The sequence below is a fragment of the Coregonus clupeaformis genome, unplaced genomic scaffold (assembly GCF_020615455.1).
Source record: "Coregonus clupeaformis isolate EN_2021a unplaced genomic scaffold, ASM2061545v1 scaf0841, whole genome shotgun sequence".
In the NCBI taxonomy this organism is placed as follows: Eukaryota; Metazoa; Chordata; class Actinopteri; order Salmoniformes; family Salmonidae; genus Coregonus; species Coregonus clupeaformis.
The window spans coordinates 183,843-203,180 of record NW_025534296.1 but is presented as its reverse complement, the minus strand read 5'-3'; the positions used below and the strand labels follow the sequence as shown (position 1 = coordinate 203,180).

Below are 19,338 nucleotides of genomic sequence, written 5' to 3'. Positions count from 1 at the left end.
AGTGCTGGAAGCTAATAGCTAACAGTACTGTAGATGACAGTTTACATTAGGCAATACACTTACATTACCCAACAACATTGACAATCTATCATTTCCATGATATCTATCCAATGTGTAATCAAAGGTGATCAATGATGACATCCTCTACAATCATTCAAGGGGATTTTATTTTATTTTTCTGATGTAATTGCAACATACAGCTACTGTCTGTAATTAGATGTAAGACATTTAAATGAAACATTACATGAATGAAAATAAAATAATGTTTAGCACGCATTAATTAGCATCAAGCCTGTCTAGAGCATTTGGCCATAAATTCTCATCCACAGTCAGTAAATGTCCTCTCATTGTTCATGCACCGCTGGAGAAAACCTTTCGGCATGTTGAATCAAAGCTTGACATTGGTCTGCATTGATGTCATCACATGCCTCTTCCACTGGCCAGAAGGAGGGTTGGGCACGCCATGCGGGATGGCGATCGTGACACCTTCCACCTCCATGATGAAAACAATAATTTAATAAGGTTGAGAAGGAGAGTACCGAGGGCTGGTATAGGGGTCCGCGAATCAGGAGCGACCTGAAACCTCTGAATGGTGGAACCTGACATTTTCCCCACACAATGACATAGGTGACCCCTTCACCTTGACAGGCCTGCTCCATTTCATTGAGAAACCGAATGAGTGTGTGCAGCGTGGTAGGATCCAAGTAATGGTCTCACGTCCTACCCACACCATCTTCAGAGATAGCTGCTGCACTTGGAAATGTTTCCCCCAGCGTTGTCCAGGCACTTGCCGGACGCTTCAGGCAAATGAGGGTTCCCTCACGGCGCCAAAGTTTTATTCGCTAGTTGAAGCCCGCACCTCATCAACAAAAAGATATACCAGTGATGGTTCACAGCAGCATCAAGCACCATCACCCTCTAAAAATAATATATTTTGTTAGTTCTTTTACAGTATAGTTCCATTATGATATTGTGAAGTAGCAATGTGCATTAATAGGCAACAGTAATACAGTGTATTTATATAGTGCTGTACCTGAACATACTCCCCTTTACAGTTGTTTCTCTCCAGAAGGCTCCAGGTAAATGTGTTCCATAGATACCTGGTGCCTCTTCAAGCTGGTGATTGGTGGTAGGCTGATGGATGCCACATTGGCAAAGGTGTCATCATTTCTCCTCAATGGCCTGCTTTATTTCAGACAGCCGTAATGTCATTCCTGGCCCTCACCATTTCCACCACTGCCCACTCCTGCTGGTCGTTCAGCACACGGCCACCACCACGGGGTCTTCTGTCAATTCTGAGGGTAGAACAAGAGTATACTGTCAGTAGATCATCTGGAAGAATACTGGAACAAGTTATGTGAATTTACATGCATTACAACATGTGCAGTCTGTGCAGCTACGCCAGCAGAGACACCTACAAGCTGAAGAGAGCACATGAGGACTCGGGAGTGAAGCCATATGAATGCTACATCTGCCACGCCCGTTTCAGTGGAACCATGAAGATGCACATCCTGCAGAAGCACACACCACTGCCCCCACTGTGACACAGCTATCGCCCGCAAGAGTGACCTGGGTGTCCATCTGCGTAAGCAGCACTACCGTTCATTGAGCAGGGCAGGAAATGCCGTTACTGTGATGCTGTGTTCTACGCTCTCATCCAGCACCAGAAGTCCCACAAGAATGAGAAACGCTTCAAGTGTGACCAGTGTGACTACTGCTGCAGACAAGAGCGCCACATGCTGATGCACAGAGAGAAGCACAGGCGCACGCACACAGGAGGGAAGCCTTACTCCTGTAGCCAGTGCGAGAAGACCTTCCGTCAGAAGCAGCTCCTGGACATGCACTTCCGGCGCTACCATGACCCCAACTTTGTGCCGACTGCCTTTGTGTGCACAAAGGAACACCATGGCCAGGGACATGCAGAGAACTGTAACGGGGATCCTGGTGAAGGAGAGAATGGAACCCCACCCAAGAGAGGACGAGGTGGGAGGAAGAGGAAGATGCGCTCAAGGAAGGACGATGATGACGACGACAGTGAGGACAATGCTGATCCTGAGCTGGATGACATTGATGAAGAGGATGAGGAGGCTGAGCGGCACTGCTGGAGGACGAAGAAGAGGAGGAGGAGGAGATGGAGTTGGAGCAGGCTCCACCCACCAAGCCTATCCCTGCCCCTGTGGAGCCTCCCGTGAAGAGGAAACGCGGTAGACCCCCAAGAATGCGCCCAAACCCGCCTCACCTGCCAAAGCAGCAGCCATCATCCAGGTGGAGGATGAGAATACAGGTGCCATAGAGAACATCATAGTGAAGAATGAGCCAGAGGCTGAGCAGGCTGCCATAGAGATGGTGGTTGAGCAGTCAGAGGAGGCAGAGGCAGGGGTGGCGCTGCCTGTAGCAGAGGTTGCGTCCAACGGAGATCTCACCCCTGAGATGATCCTCAGCATGATGGACCGGTGATCTAGCCTACACAGACAGCTCTAGGACTTCCCCCTTCTCTCAACCTTTCCCTTCAAGTCCACCCTCTTCATATGATCTGCCATATTACAAACCACTCCGCTTTACTCTTTATTTTCATAATTTGTTTTTAACAAATCTGTGTTTCTTTTCACTCGCAAACCCACATCCTTCCATGCTTTCACTGTAACAGTTTAAGTTCCAATTGCTTTGGTCTGGGGCGGCAGGTAGCTTAGTGGGTAAGAGCGTTGTGCCAGTAACCGAAAGGTCGCTGGTTCTAATCCCCGAGCCGACTAGGTGAAAAATCTGTCGATGTGCCCTTAAGGCACTTAACCCTAATTGCTCCTGTAAGTCGCTCTGGATAAGAGCGTCTGCTAAATGACTAAAATGTAATATAAATGTAATGGTAAAGCATAGTGCATATCCAGCAGACTTACCAGTTTTCTTGGAGAAAATGTTCTTATGATTGAATTGACAGTTGATCTTTTCAGATTGGTGTGAACTAATCTGGCAGCCTCTGCCATGGTAAGTCCTCTGTTTACCACATGGTCAACAACGATGGCCAGGACTTCATTAGACACAACAGTTCCCTGCCGTCTGCCTCCCTCTCTCTGATTGTCACGGTTTCGGCCGAGGCTGCTGCTCCTCCTGGTTCGGGCAGGCTTCGGCGGTCGTCGTCCCCGGAGTACTAGCTGCCACCGATCTATGTTTCATGTTCGTTTGGTTTTGTCTTGATGTTGTACACCTGTGTCAGGTTAGTCCTCGTTAGTGTCCTATTTAGTTCTCGTTGTGTGTGTCTGTGTTTGTGTGTGATTGCTCTTCTGTTGTTCGTGTTGGAGCTACGTACTTCCCTCCAGTGTGTTGGAGAGGGTTTTCGCACGTTAGTGCGCCGTTTGTTTGACGCCTGTGTGCGCCGTGATTTCGCCTTCGGGCTTATTGTGCTTATTTTCTACGTGATTATTGCACTAAAGTCTTTTGGACTGAGCTTCTGCGTCCTGCGCTTGATTCATGCACCACACCCACCTTCAGCACCCCTGACACTGAGAGGATGTTTATTCAGTTTCAGAGGGAGCCGTTTTAGAGGGACACCCCATAGAACAGAGGGAGTCTGTGTGTTGTAGACAGGGGATTGGTCAGTATGGGGAACCCCCCATATTTTGGGAAAGATTATAAGTACTGGGTTTGAACAAAGAAGATCAGAACAGACTTATTCTTTTGGGACTCTGTTCTCCGGATGCTATATACATCTGTAAACTTATGCTGAAATCTTGTGATATAAATACAACTTATGATCAAAGCTCAGTGTAAGCGGACTCCTTTGTTTCAGAGCAATAATTAGCAACATTGACTTGACACTACAACTTCACCACAGCAGCTGAGGATGCCTCCCGCGACGGCGTGACCATCACAGCTATAGTGGCCTTGCCATGGGGATATCCTCGCATGCGTTTGTTAACAATCTAGGTCTTATGTGTCATGCACTTCAACAACTATCTGAATTGTCACTCGAGCTCCAAAAGGGAGACTGCACAATTATTACTGCACACAGGGCAGTCACCAGGGAAGTGATGATGTTATTACTGCACACAGGGCAGTCACCAGGGAAGTGAGGGTGTTATTACTGCACACAGGGCAGTCACCAGGGAAGTGAGGGTGTTATTACTGCACACAGGGCAGTCACCAGGGAAGTGAGGGTGTTATTACTGCACACAGGGCAGTCACCAGGGAAGTGAGGGTGTTATTACTGCACACAGGGCAGTCACCAGGGAAGTGATGGTGTTATTACTGCACACAGGGCAGTCACCAGGGAAGTGAGGGTGTTATTACTGCACACAGGGCAGTCACCAGGGGAAGTGAGGGTGTTATTACTGCACACAGGGCAGTCACCAGGGAAGTGAGGGTGTTATTACTGCACACAGGGCAGTCACCAGGGAAGTGAGGGTGTTATACTGCACACAGGGCAGTCACCAGGGAAGTGAGGGTGTTATTACTGCACACAGGGCAGTCACCAGGGAAGTGAGGGTGTTATTACTGCACACAGGGCAGTCACCAGTGGACAATACAGGATACAGCCAGTTCATAGAGGAGCTGAAGGTGCTTTATGCTCGATACTGGCCAGAGGATGCAGGAGCACTGTATGGAGAAACAGTGATAGAATCTCTCTGCCAGAGGTTTGGCATTGGCAGTCCACGTACGGTCATACGGGCCTACAGGCAGTACAGGGACACTGATGGTAATGATAAAGGAGACTTTCCAGATGGACTTAAAGAGATGTTGATGGAGGTCAGCACCATCCCCATCTCCAGATGGACTTAAAGAGATGTTGATGGACTTAAAGATGGACTTAAAGAGATGTTGATGGAGGTCAGCACCATCCCCATCTCCAGATGGACTTAAAGAGATGTTGATGGTAGTCAGCACCATCCCCATCTCCAGATGGACTTAAAGAGATGTTGATGGTGGTCAGCACCATCCCCATCTCCAGATGGACTTAAAGAGATGTTGATGGAGGTCAGCACCATCCCCATCTCCAGATGGACTTAAAGAGATGTTGATGGAGGTCAGCACCATCCCCATCTCCAGATGGACTTAAAGAGATGTTGATGGAGGTCAGCACCATCCCCATCTCCAGATGGACTTAAAGAGATGTTGATGGAGGTCAGCACCATCCCCATCTCCAGATGGACTTAAAGAGATGTTGATGGAGGTCAGCACCATCCCCATCTCCAGATGGACTTAAAGAGATGTTGATGGTGGTCAGCACCATCCCCATCTCCAGATGGACTTAAAGAGATGTTGATGGAGGTCAGCACCATCCCCATCTCCAGATGGACTTAAAGAGATGTTGATGGACTTAAAGATGGACTTAAAGAGATGTTGATGGTGGTCAGCACCATCCTCATCTCCAGTGCAGAAGGCCAGCAGGGATTTTCTCAAATGAATCTGATTTGCACCTCAACCCGCGCCTCTCTGCATACCTCCACCATATCAGGGCTACTCTTTCTGAACCTTGTTGGCCCACCCCTGACCAAATTCAACCCAGTCTTCTATGTGAGGTCATGGACTGCTAAAGGACTCAGATGTGTCACAGACACCAGGAGCAAAACAAGAGATAGGGAGGAGAAGATGCACCAGGAAATGGCAGTGTTGTGGGAGGTTCTGGAAAACTTTACAAACTTGTTCTGTACTGTGAAGTTAATCTGAATATGCGCTTCATATTATCAGATAGGCAGGAGGCCTATATACTATAATATGTGTTCTGCTGCAGCATACATTGATTTATTTTATTTGAAGTATATTCTGATATCAAATCAAATGATTGTGATATGTTTGTCCTACAGTGATGTCTTAAAAGTATATGAAATGTGAGTCTTGTAAGCCCCACCTCTGAGTATATGAAATGTGAGTCTTGTAAGCCCCACCTCTGAGTATATGAAATGTGAGTCTTGTAAGCCCCACCTCTGAGTATATGAAATGTGAGTATTGTAAGCCCCACCTCTGAGTATATGAAATGTGAGTATTGTAAGCCCCCACCTCTGAGTATATGAAATGTGAGTCTTGTAAGCCCCACCTCTGAGTATATGAAATGTGAGTCTTGTAAGCCCCACCCTCTGAGTATATGAAATGTGAGTCTTGTAAGCCCCCACCTCTGAGTATATGAAATGTGAGTCTTGTAAGCCCCACCTCTGAGTATATGAAATGTGAGTCTTGTAAGCCCCACCTCTGAGTATGTGTTCATATGCATATGGAGGGTGTTCTGCATTGACACCTAAAAATGTTGCTGTACATTGATGTCTTGAAAATTAGGCTGTAAGAAATTCAGACTAGTAAGCCCCACAGCTACACTTGAGTATGTGGGTATAGTATATGTTGGTGACGGTGGCTGTGTGAGAAGCACACCTGTATCTCTCACATAACTAGAATGAGATTCACTTTCTATGATCTCTCTCCCTCTCTGCTCTGATAGACAGGAGCCTGAACTCTCATCTCTCAAGCGTTGCACTTCATCATTTATTTAGACTCTATGCTGGAGGCCACCAAAATATTTGATCAACTTCCAAATATTGTTTTACAAAGGAGAGAGAGCGATAGGCTTTTGGCACGAGTGCATCGGCCATCACCAGTGAGGGAGCTGTGCATCGTTGGGTGAGTCAGTGAAACTGGAAAGCATTTTTAGGACTATAATTTCCTCCTCATATTGTAGCCTACAATATGTGTCTCCACACACCTAGGCCTCGGCTATTGATGGATTCAAGACAAGGTCGTTTTTATTGATCTCTGATTCTCAGGTTGTCAGTGTCAAAGTAGCATTTCGATCCCAGGGTTAGAGTTAGTTAGGGTTAGAGTTAGGGTTAGGGTTACTGCTGCTAGTACAGTGTAAGAATGAGGCATCACAGTACTTTTACACCACTGGACTAACAGGAATAATTACACACCAATAACCACACTGTAATGTAAAGTGTTACATCATTCTCAATGATCAGTCAATACATACGGTATTCATTTCCAGCTACAGTACATTGTATCCATTTCAAGTCCCCCTCCCCCATTGTAGCTAATTATCTATAACACATTGTACAGTTTTACAACCACGTATTAGTTATTATGGACCCGGTTATAGTTAGTGTCATAGCACGTAAGTTTAAGGCATTACACAATTCATTAAAAAGCATTATACATATGTACTTCATAGAAACTGTTACCCTTTATATATTCTAACCACTCTATTTAATTTATTCCATATTAAGGGCCCTAACCTAGGAACACAAATCTTTGTCTCTATTAACATTGTGGACAGTTCTCTCTCTCTCTCTCTCTCTCTCTCTCTCTCTCTCTCTCTCTCTCTCTCTCTCTCTCTCTCTCTCCCCTTCTAACCCCACCCCCTCTGGCAGAACCAGGAAGTCCCTCCCCCTCCACAAACTCTCTTCTGTGGAGACTAAACTTATCTGATTCTCTGTGTCGTCTGTCTGTGTGAGAGTGAACAACCGTCCAAATGGCTCAGCAGGGAGTTTTGCTGGACCAGGACCAGTTCTGTTGTTCTGTCTGTCTGGATCTACTGAAGGAACCAGTCACCATCCACTGTGGACACAATTACTGTAGAAGCTGTATTGAGGGCTGCTGGGATCAGGATGTTCTGAAAGGGGTCTATAGCTGTCCTCAGTGCAGACAGACCTTCACTCCAAGACCTAATCTGAGGAAAAATAACATGTTGGCTGAAGTGGTGGAGAAACTGAAGAAGACAGGACTCCAGGCTGCTCCCCCTCCTGCTCTGTGCTATGCTGGACCTGGAGATGTGGAGTGTGATGTCTGCACTGGGACCAGAAAGCAGAAAGCCCTCATGTCCTGTCTGGCGTGTCTGGCCTCTTACTGTGAGACTCACCTCCAATCTCACTATGAATTTCCTGGTTTCAAGAAGCACAAGCTGGTCAAAGCCACCGCACAACTACAGGAGAAGATCTGCTCTCATCATAACAAACTGCTGGAGGTTTTCTGTCGTACCGATCAACAGTGTATCTGTTATCAGTGTGTGATGGATGAACATAAAGGCCATGATACAGTGTCAGCTGCAGCAGAGAGGACTGAGAAACAGGTAAGACCAGAACTACTTGTTGGTGACTGTCTGATAAACAAAGAATTAAAGATACAGTAGGAACTAAGGCTGTTTGAATATGAGATCATACAAATGAAATCAATCCACGGCAGAACAAATATGAACACAAACCTTGAGTATATTGGGTGTGCTCCAAATGTTTCACAATTTTCTAAAGTCATACAACATTATCATTCCGAATGCCCTTTTATGAGACCAAAGTTCAGCCTCAACCCCTTGATACATGTACGCCTACCATAAAAACTAGAATCATTCACATAGCAACATAATAATATAATTTCACACAGACAGTTCCTCAACATTTTAATCCCTATCTTCTATGGGCCCTATGTCCCAATACTATACTATTGATCTACTGGACAAATAAAGCTTGATAGCTCATTGAAGAGTGATTCTCCACAGAGGCAGCTGGGGATGAGTCAGCAGAAGGTCCAGCAGAGATTCCAGGAGAGAGAGAAGGACCTGAAGGAGCTCCAACAGGCTGTGGAGTCTCTAAAGGTGAGTATTGTTGACCAGAGGAGACACACCATTTCACATCTCTCCTCCAGTCAGAGAGAGAGAGAGAGGGAGAGAGGCCCCTATCCAATCCCACTGACCCCACTGTTGGGAACAGGCTGTCGAAGGCGGGGCTACTTCATCACATAACCATGAGTAACCATGACTGACTCATATCCCCTATACATTAACATGGAGCTCTCTCTCTCTCTCTCTCTCAATTCAATTGAATTCAAAGGGCTTTATTGGCATGGGAAACATATGTTTACATTGCCACAGCAAGTGAAATAGATACTAAACAAAAGTGAAATAAACCACGAGAAATTAACAGTAAACATTACACTCACAAAAGTGTCAAAGGAATAGAGACTTTCAAATGTTATAATTCAAGTGAAAACCGAGTGAGCCATTCGCCAGACTGAGTTCTGGAGGTGAAATGGAAATGAATGAGGGAGAGTTAGTGAGGTAGAAGGTGTGGTGAAGAGCTCAGAACCAGAGCCTGGCATCAATGGACATGATAAAGAAGAATCTGGTGCAGTAGGAGTTACATTTTTGGAGAAAGTGGATCCATACCTTTTGGTAGATCCATTTGTAGTTTCAGGGGTGGGTGGGAAAGGAGTTGGGTGCAGTTGAATCAGTGAAGGTAACCTGTAGTGGACTTGGGATATTTGTTTGTGTTTCTTCTGACCAGAGGGAGTGGGTGCTCCGTGTCACGCAACTTGGGTCAAGATCTGTTTCTTGCTTTGCTCTTAGGAACAGGGCACCATTGAAAGGAGTGATTTCTGGGGTAACGTTAAGTGTGGAGGTGGAGCATTTGAAGATGAAGATTCCTGGTGTTTGTGATTCCCGCCGTTTGGTGCAACACAGACCCGGTGGTGAGCGTGGTGAAACAGAGGAGTCACTGTCAGTCCTTTTGAGTTTTGAGTCTTTACCCAACAAAGTCATGGTAGGATATATCAGTTATCCTGTTAGAGCTTTGTGCCGAATCCACTGCTATGTTTCAGGTGCAACGTTTATGGTCATGTTGCAGCAGTTTGTAGGAGGGAGATTCCAAGATGTGGGAAGTGTGCAGGAGGGCATGGGATAGAGGATTGTGTAGTTTCGGTGGATAAAGTTGTGTGGGTCAACTGTTGGGATGCCCATGTTGCTTGGGATTGGAAGTGTCCGGTGCGAGAGAGGCAGGTTGAGGTGGCTAGAGTCAGAGTAGTGCAGAAGTTGTCGTATGCTGAGACAGTGAAGGAAGTAGAGGAGGATGGGTCAAGGGTGAGAGATCCTGAGAGGATCCCTGTGAGTAGTAGATCTGTGCCAGCACAGAGGGATAGGCCAACGAGTGATATATGCTTTAGTAAAGATAGCTTCTTAGCGTTCATAGCAATGGTTATCAATTGTACAGTACAAATGGAACGTAAATCACAGAAAATACATGTTGTGGTGGCACCTGCAGAGAAGTATTTGGGCATACAAGATTAGACTTCAGAAGATTTGTTGTTTTGTTGTTTTTATTTCTTTATTTTTCCATGCCAACCGCCGTTAAACTCCAAAGAAGAAGAAGAAATGCTAAATTATGGCTATGTACAGTGTTGTAACGATGTCTCTGGCTCTCTCATTCCATCACTTTTACGGTAGTTGGTTGTGTGGGTCTCTGGTTATGAATGGGGTGCTGACAGACAATTGTTGATGGATATTTATAGAGCTCCTGATCAGGACGCCAATTGATTACTGGTGTACAGTTTATGGAACAGAGGTAAAGACTTCAAATCAAATCAAATCAAATCAAATTTTATTGGTCACATGCGCCGAATACAACAAGTGCAGACATTACAGTGAAATGCTTACTTACAGCCCTTAACCAACAGTGCGTTTATTTTAAACAAAAAAGTAAGAATAAAACAACAACAAAAAAAGTGTTGAGAAAAACAAAGAGCAGAAGTAAAATAAAGTGACAGTAGGGAGGCTATATGTACAGGGGGGTACCGGTGCAGAGTCAGTATGTGCGGGGGCACCGGCTAGTTGAGGTAGTTGAGGTAATATGTACATGTGGGTAGAGTTAAAGTGACTATGCATAAATACTTAACAGAGTAGCAGCAGCGTAAAAAGGATGGGGTGGGGGGGCAGTGCAAATAGTCCGGGTAGCCATGATTAGCTGTTCAGGAGTCTTATGGCTTGTGGGTAGAAGCTGTTGAGAAGTCTTTTGGACCTAGACTTGGCACTCCGGTACCGCTTGCCGTCGGTAGCAGAGAGAACAGTCTATGACTAGGGTGGCTGGAGTCTTTGACAATTTTGAGGGCCTTCCTCTGACACCGCCTGGTATAGAGGTCTTGGATGGCAGGGAGCTTTGCCCCAGTGATGTACTGGGCCGTACGCACTACCCTCTGTAGTGCCTTGCGGTCAGAGGCCAAGCAGTTGCCATACCAGGCGGTGATGCAACCAGTCAGGATGCTCGGCTTCAGAAGCTGGACAGAATCCAGTATATAGCTTTAAGGATATGTACTGGTGCATTTAAATCAATATCTGTATGTGCCTTACTGGTGGAGGCAGGAGAGATGCCTTTGGATATACAGCGTAAAAAATGGTCATTATCTTATTGGGTTGAAAGGCTGTGAGGTTGAGCATCCCACTGCTACTGTTCTAGATGACTGTTGGGAATATACTAGTAGACAAGGCAGTGGTTTTGGTTGGACAGTTGGAAAGCTTGCTGATGAGAGTGGTTTGAGGGAGTTGGAGGTTGGCCCTTCTGTGGTGATAAGGGATGTTCCTCCATGGTTACTCCCAGACCCTGTTGTTGATCTAACCTTGGTAGAGAAAAGGAAAGATTGGTTTGAAGTCAGTGATATAGTGAAACTGGTTGACAATTACATTGGTAAAAGTTTTTATGCTTTTTTAATGCTTTTCACAGACTGATCCAAGGACCCAGATAGTGGGCTCACAGGAGCAGGCGTTTACGTTCCTGAATTTGATGTGCAGATATGTAAAAGACTAACAGATGAACTGTCAGTATACTCAGTTGAACTGTTGGTGATAATAGTTGCCCTCCAGTGGGTGGAGGACGTACAACCTGTTAGAATTATAGTATGCTCAGATTCTCTGTCTGTATTGAATAGTTTATCATCTGGTAAATCGAATAGGAGTGACCTGCTATTGGAGGTATTGATGTTATGATGGAGAATTGAGAGAATGGGTGTAGTAGTGAGATTCTGCTGGGTCCCAGCACAATCGGGTGTGGAAGGGAATGAAATTGTAGACCAGTTAGCTAAAAGAGCTTTGAAACTAGATATAATTGATATTAATGTTCCACTGGGTAGAGGTGAGGCCAAATGTAAGATCAGAGCCATTTTGATAGATGTGTGGCAGAAGAGATGGTACTCTGAGCACAAGGGCCGGCATTTATATGAATAGTTTACAGTTTTACAGAAAGGTTGATGGACCAAGATTCAAAAGTCAGATTAGGAAGGAAGAGGTGGTGTTTACTCGATTGTGCTTAGGACATTGTACATTGATCTCGTCATTACATCTGGTTGGCAAGCATGGGAATGATTTGTGTCTGGAGGGTACGTCGATGAAACGGTGGAGCATGTGTTGTTATATTGTTGTAAGTATGTTGAAGAGAGGGAAAGATGTGTAGGGTCATTGAGGTTGGATGGGGTTGGGGGGTTTGGAAGGGATTTGGGGGATGGGGGGTCTATTAGAAGTTAGTAGGGCTCTTCTTTATTTTCTCAGAAGTACTGAGTTAGGTAGGAGGATTTAGAAATGTTGGAAACCGTGATTGACCACACACTCCAGCACAGTAGGTGGCGGCATGCACCTTTAACGTTGGTTTGTGGACCGCCATTATATCATAGAAGAAGAAGTTGTTGGTGTGAGAGATTTGTGGTTCGTGAGGTGGGCTACTATTCTTTTTTCTTTTGGTTCTTGTGTATTTTCTGAATTTATTTTCTGATGGTGGAGGGTTTGTTTATTGGTTTCCACTGTTTATCGTTTAGAGTTGAGGGGGGAGTAGGGGTAGTTTGTTAGGGCGGCGTGATGGCCTCAACCGAGTGGAGAAGAAACGCTGTCGCTTTCGGGTGCGTTCCGGAGAAAGGTGTGGAGGAAGTTTTGCTCATGGTCGGCGAACAGGTTGGAGCGGAACATCTGCACTCTGCATCCAGAATGAACAAGGCGGTGGTTGTGTTAATGAAAAAGGTTTGTCTTGTTGTGAGTGGGATTTTTGTGAGGGGTGTGTTGGTGCAGATGTCGCCTCTTTCGATAAGAGTTGTGGTGGCTAATCTGCCTCCGTTTATTACTTACGAACAGACCGCAAGTAGTTGGTTAGTTTTGGTAAATTTGCAAGTGGTTTTCGTGTGCTCTCGGCTGGGTGCCAAGCGGAATCCGTTTAACATGTCTGTTTTCATAGACAAGTGTTTGTTTCTTAACAAACTTCAAGGTTACACAGGGGAGGGTGGAACACAGGGTTTGCTAGCACAGATAGTTTTCGGTGTTTCTAGTGTGGGGATCATCAGTTATAGGCTACAAGCAGCAATATGATTGATAGGTAGGACAGGTATTGAACCCAAATAATCCCTACTCAGATGCGCTAACCTCAACCCTAGTAAACATGCATTATAAAAACCTTCTATATAAAATTATCTCATATTGGGAGTAAATAGCCTCTGAATAGAAAAGAAAAAACACTGCATCTTCCAGCCCACCAATAAATTACATAATGCAACCGTCGCGGTTAGCATATTTACCTCAACAAATCAAATCAAATCAAATCAAATTTTATTGGTCACATGCGCCGAATACAACAGGTGCAGACATTACAGTGAAATGCTTACTTACAGCCCTTAACCAACAGTGCATTTATTTTAAACAAAAAAAGTAAGAATAAAACAACAACAAAAAAAGTGTTGAGAAAAAAAGAGCAGAAGTAAAATAAAGTGACAGTAGGGGAGGCTATATATACAGTAAAATAAAGTGACAGTAGGGAGGCTATATATACAGGGGGTACCGTTGCAGAGTCAATGTGCAGGGGCACCGGCTAGTTGAGGTAGTTGAGGTAATATGTACATGTGGGTAGAGTTAAAGTGACTATGCATAAATACTTAACAGAGTAGCAGCAGCGTAAAAAGGATGGGGTGGGGGGCAGTGCAAATAGTCCGGGTAGCCATGATTAGCTGTTCAGGAGTCTTATGGCTTGGGGGTAGAAGCTGTTGAGAAGTCTTTTGGACCTAGACTTGGCACTCCGGTACCGCTTGCCGTGCGGTAGCAGAGAGAACAGTCTATGACTAGGGTGGCTGGAGTCTTTGACCCTCGCTTGCGTGAGAAGGCAGAGTGCTCGATGCTGGTTGATGAATTTGACAATTAATGTACTAGGAAAATACGTTTTTGTCGACCAGAGGTGACTGAATTAATGTTTGGCGTATTGATAATCATAGTAATGAAGTATAATTTCAAAACATGACCATAAAAACAGGTAATAATAAACATGAATCATCATTATATTACTTCACAGTAATGTGTTAAATGCTTTTTCAGTCCTTCCTCTTGCGTTAGCAGTGTGGAAAGGGACAGTAAAAAGCTCAGGCAGGAGGAGTTTTCCTGTGTGGTGGAGTGGTGGTGTATCCAGGGAGAGAACTAAACTAATCTTCTGAAATGTCATTCATGGTCTTATGCTGCCATCTATTGGATTTATTAAGCAACTGCAGTAGTACTGAATAAAGTGTTTTCCCTTACTAATCCTTACTAAAGTAGTGATTACTCAGAATTGCAAAATAAATGGCAGGGCTACCAGGAGGGAGGAGAATACATTTTTTACATTTTAGTCATTTAGCAGATGCTCTTATCCAGAGCGACTTACAGTTAGTGAGTGCATACATTTTCATACTGTCCCCCCATGGGAAACGAACCCACAACCCTGGCGTTGCAAGTGCCATGCTCTACCAACTGAGCTACACGGTAGTAGTGCATGGCCAAGTGGTGGTGCGCAGGCCGTGGAGAAAGCGGTGGTGGGGAGGGTTGCAGCTGGGCTACATGAGCTGAGGCAGGTTTCTGTAGTAACAGAGACTCCGGTGGGCGAAGGCTTGGTGGGCTCATCCCAGGAAATATTGCCTGTCATTGGGGAAGAGGCTCTGATCAGGGGGAAGTGCAGGGGGGCAGAGACTGGGGAGGAGGAGGACGGTACCGTGCCAATGGAGGAGGAGGAAGAGGGGGAGGTGAGTCTGCGGGAGCGGAGGACAAGGCGTCTCGTTTTCAGACGGCTCATTGGATCCAGAGCTGACAGCCAGTCAGGCTGAGGGCCCAGTATATACGGTGAGAGAACTTTCTAGGTTCCTGATGGAGACTAAAGGGGAAAAAGAAGGTTCTGCTGGAGTCTTATTTGATTGATCCTGGAAGGCATGTAAGGTCAGTACAACACGTGATGAAGAATGAGGGGTTTAGTGTCCTCTCACCCAGGAAGCGGTATAGGCTGAGAAAATGGGTCATGGGTTCTTAAGGGCATGTCTTCAGAATCTGCTTAAATTGATGTTTTTTTCTGGCATGGCAGCTTTATGGGCTTCTCTACTGGTTTCTGATTGTGGTGATTTCACTCCCACCTCTTATGGAGATTTCACGGTTAGACTTCCTTAACATGATTGCCGGCAAAGACTGGGGGAATATGTAAACCAAAAACATTTAAATGCCATGGCAGAAATCTTAGTGCAGGGGTAGCAAAATAGGTGTGTAAGGGTAGGTTGTTAGTGTTTAGAGCCCAAATAATGACCTTGTCTTTGCTTTCATAAATGTGTCTGCACCTGGTCCTCTGTAGCTCAGCTGGTAGAGCACGGCGCTTGTAACGCCAGGGTAGTGGGTTCGATCCCCGGGACCACCCATACACAACAAAAATATATATATATTATCGACTGTAAGTGGCTTTGGATAAAAGCGTCTGCAAAATGGCACATTATATTATATTATAGTACAGGGCTCAGTTCTCTGTTTCACCAGAGGGGTTGGAAAAACAGAGTGGGGAAACCAAGAAAATCCCTTGTTTTACGTTTGTCTGATGGGTGGGTAACTTCTGTTGTGGGGAGATGAGGGAGCCTGATGGGTGGGTAACTTCTGTTGTGGGGGAGATGAGGGAGCTTGATGGGTGGGTAACTTCTGTTGTGGGGAGATGAGGGAGCCTGATGGGTGGGTAACTTCTGTTGTGGGGGAGATGAGGGAGCCTGATGGGTGGGTAACTTCTGTTGTGGGGGAGATGAGGGAGCCTGATGGGTGGGTAACTTCTGTTGTGGGGGAGATGAGGGAGCTTGATGGGTGGGTAACTTCTGTTGTGGGGAGATGAGGGAGCCTGATGGGTGGGTAACTTCTGTTGTGGGAAGATGAGGGAGCCTGATGGGTGGGTAACTTCTGTTGTGGGGAAATGAGGGAGCCTGATGGGTGGGTAACTTCTGTTGTGGGGAGATGAGGGAGCCTGATGGGTGGGTAACTTCTGTTGTGGGGAGATGAGGGAGCCTGATGGGTGGGTAACTTCTGTTGTGGGGGAGATGAGGGAGCCTGATGGGTGGGTAACTTCTGTTGTGGGGGAGATGAGGGAGCCTGATGGGTGGGTAACTTCTGTTGTGGGGGAGATGAGGGAGCCTGATGGGTGGGTAACTTCTGTTGTGGGGGAGATGAGGGAGCCTGATGGGTGGGTAACTTCTGTTGTGGGGGAGATGAGGGAGCCTGATGGGTGGGTAACTTCTGTTGTGGGGAGATGAGGGAGCCTGATGGGTGGGTAACTTCTGTTGTGAGGAGATGAGGAGCCTGATGGGTGGGTAACTTCTGTTGTGGGGAGATGAGGGAGCCTGATGGGTGGGTAACTTCTGTTGTGGGGAGATGAGGGAGCCTGATGGGTGGGTAACTTCTGTTGTGAGGAGATGAGGCTGTGGAGTTGTACTCTGATTTATAGAGGGCAGAACTCTGTGGTCCTCTGTAGCTCAATTGGTAGAGCATGGCGCTTGTAATGCCAGGGTAGTGGGTTCGATCCCCGGGACCACCCATATGTAAAAATGTATGCACATGACTGTAAGTCGCTTTGGATAAAAGCGTCTGCTAAATGGCATATTATTATTATTATCCTGGGTGTTCTCAGGTTCTGCTCACAGACCTTTCCAAACTCTCTCTGTCACAGAGAAATCAAATTGACATTTCCCTGGCCTTTCACAAACTCTCAGCTGCCGTCTCTCAGACGGTCTGCCTGTGGATTTTTATAAAAAGTTCTGGGGAATTATTTTACAGGACGTGTGTTGCGTGAGTGCGTCGGGGTGGGGGAGCTGTCGCTAAGCTGTAGACGGGAGGCTTTGACTCTCCTGCCCAAACAAGTAGACTGGGAAGGAGTGTCACAAGCGGTGGGGAGGGGTGTCCGTTTTCTGCAATGACAGACTTTTCATCATGTTTTTTCTGTGTTGCCAGGGTAATGCCATTACTGTTGACGCCTTAGGGGTTGAGTTTGAGTTGTACAAAATGATCAACAGTGTGGAGATGTTTCAGGAGGTATGGGGGCTCAGGGGGCTGTCTGTACGGCCGGAGAGGAGGGGTTGGATGGACGGTTGGAATGTGGTGCTGGTTGGTGTATTGTACTGTGGTGTTGGGTACTGGATAATGTGATTGTGTGGAGGTTGTGGTGGCACGCAATGTGCTTTTAGGGGTGGGGGTGTTAGTGTAATGAGGATGGCTCATTAAAGTAAGACAAGTCAGTCTCTCTCTCTCTCTTAACAGAGCTCTGCACAGGCAGCAGTGGAGGACAGTGATAAGATCTTTACTGAGCTGATCCGCTCCATTGAGAGAAGGCGCTCTGAGGTGAAGGAGCTGATCAGAGCCCAAGAGAAGGCTCAAGTGAGTCAAGCTGAAGGACTCTTGGAGCAACTGGAGCAGGAGATAGCTGAGCTGAGGAAGAGAAGCACTGAGCTGGAGCAGCTCTCACACACAGAGGATCACATCCATTTCCTCCAGGTAACTCAACTGCCTTGATACATGTGATATGAAACTAAAACTCAATGTGAAACTCTCAATCATTTGGTTCTGTTCTCTCTCTCTCTCTCTGTCTCCAGAGTTATCAGTCTCTCTCCGGTACCAGTGTATCTTCAGACTTACCCAGCATCGTTGTCCGTCCTCTTCAGTACTTTGGAGATGTGAGTAAGACTGTGTTTGAACTGAGAGAGAAACTAGAAGACGTCCTTAAAGGAGAATGGACCAAGATCTCCACTACAGGTGTGTTGAAAATAATAAGAACATCATCTTTAGACCATTGAAAGTTCCCTACTAGTCATATACATGTGGAATATGGTGTGATGATAACATTCCCTCTCTCTGTGAATGTGTTTGTGTGTCTGTAGTGAATATAGTGGATGTTGTACTGCCTCCAGAGCCCAAGACCAGAGAACAGTTCTTACAATGTGAGTCTCTTTATTCTGAAGTAACTAACAGTCTCTTTTTACTGACACTCCTAACAATCCCTCTAGAAATATATAGCAATAGTAGATCTAATCAAAGACTGGGTATCTATCTGACTCCTCATATTTCTCTGATTTGATCTCTGCTGTGCTCTAATCAAAGACAGGGTAGATACAGTATCTGACTTAACGTATTGTTCTAACTCCCCTCATTGGTCTCTGCTCTGCTCTTCTCCCAGATTCCTGTCAGCTCACACTGGACCCAAACACAGCAGACACACGCCTCTCTCTGTCTGAAGGGAACAGAAAGGTGACACGTACAGGCCAAGTCCAACCATATCCTGTTCATCCAGACAGATTCACATACTACTGTCAGGTTCTGTGTAGAGAGGGTCTGTCTGGACGCTGTTACTGGGAGGTGGAGTGGAGTGGGGTGTGTGATACAGCAGTCTCATATAAAGACATCAGCAGAACAGGGACAGATAGTGCATTTGGATACAATAACAAGTCCTGGAGTTTACAGTACTATAGTGGTAGTTATTGGTTCAGACACAATAATGTTAAGACTAAAGTATCAGGCCCTCAGTCCTCCAGAGTAGGAGTGTACCTGGATCACAAGGCAGGTACTCTGTCCTTCTACAGTGTCTCTGACACAATGACCCTCCTCCACAGAGTCCAGACCACATTCACTCAGCCCCTCTATCCTGGAATTAGGCTCTCTGGTACTGCTGAGCTGGTTAAACTGTAGAAGGGTCCACATAGATACTAGTCATGCTGGTGTAGTCTATAGCTGAGCTGGTTAAACTGTAGTAGGGTCCACATAGCTACTAGTCATGCTGGTGTAGTCTATAGCTGAGCTGGTTAAACTGTAGTAGGGTCCACATAGATACTAGTCATGCTGGTGTAGTCTATAGCTGAGCTGGTTAAACTGTAGTAGGGTCCACATAGATACTAGTCATGCTGGTGGTGATGGTCCGCAGATAAAAATGCTGAATTTTTCTGTACAATTATTTTTGTCTGACTGATTTAATCTGCAGAGTGTAATTAAAACGTAATAACGTATTTTTATCAAATGCAATGTTTTAATTGGCTACATTTACATTAATCATGATGTATGCTGTTAATGTATGTTGGTTGTCATTCAGAACCATTGAAATGTTTTCTCAATTGGTTCTCTGTCTCAATGTCATTTAACTCAGTATCATGGAACAGGTAGTGTTACTTACTTGCTAATTGAACTATATGGGCCGGTTTCCCGGACACAGATGAAGCCTCGTCCTAGACTAAAAATCATGTTCAATGGAGATGTCCGGGAAACCGGCCCTAAGTTTGGTATAATTTATTCTCCCATACTGCTCAGTCAAGCAACATTAAACCTGTCCAGCA

The 19,338-nt window shown here is 45.7% G+C and overlaps 1 protein-coding gene and 1 pseudogene across 1 annotated transcript; both read left to right on the top strand.

Moving 5' to 3' along the window:
- Positions 1 to 1,379: 1,379 nt before the first annotated feature.
- On the top strand, positions 1,380 to 2,458 carry LOC123485762 (annotated as a pseudogene).
- A 4,984-nt stretch (positions 2,459 to 7,442) lies between these two features.
- Positions 7,443 to 18,700, top strand: LOC123485759 (tripartite motif-containing protein 16-like). The gene is made up of 6 exons (XM_045216886.1): positions 7,443 to 8,044; positions 8,468 to 8,563; positions 17,279 to 17,512; positions 17,611 to 17,770; positions 17,896 to 17,955; positions 18,192 to 18,700. The coding sequence occupies exons 1-6, from the start codon at positions 7,448 to 7,450 to the stop codon at positions 18,698 to 18,700; spliced, it is 1,656 nt and encodes a 551-aa protein (XP_045072821.1). The 5' UTR covers positions 7,443 to 7,447.
- Positions 18,701 to 19,338: the final 638 nt, after the last annotated feature.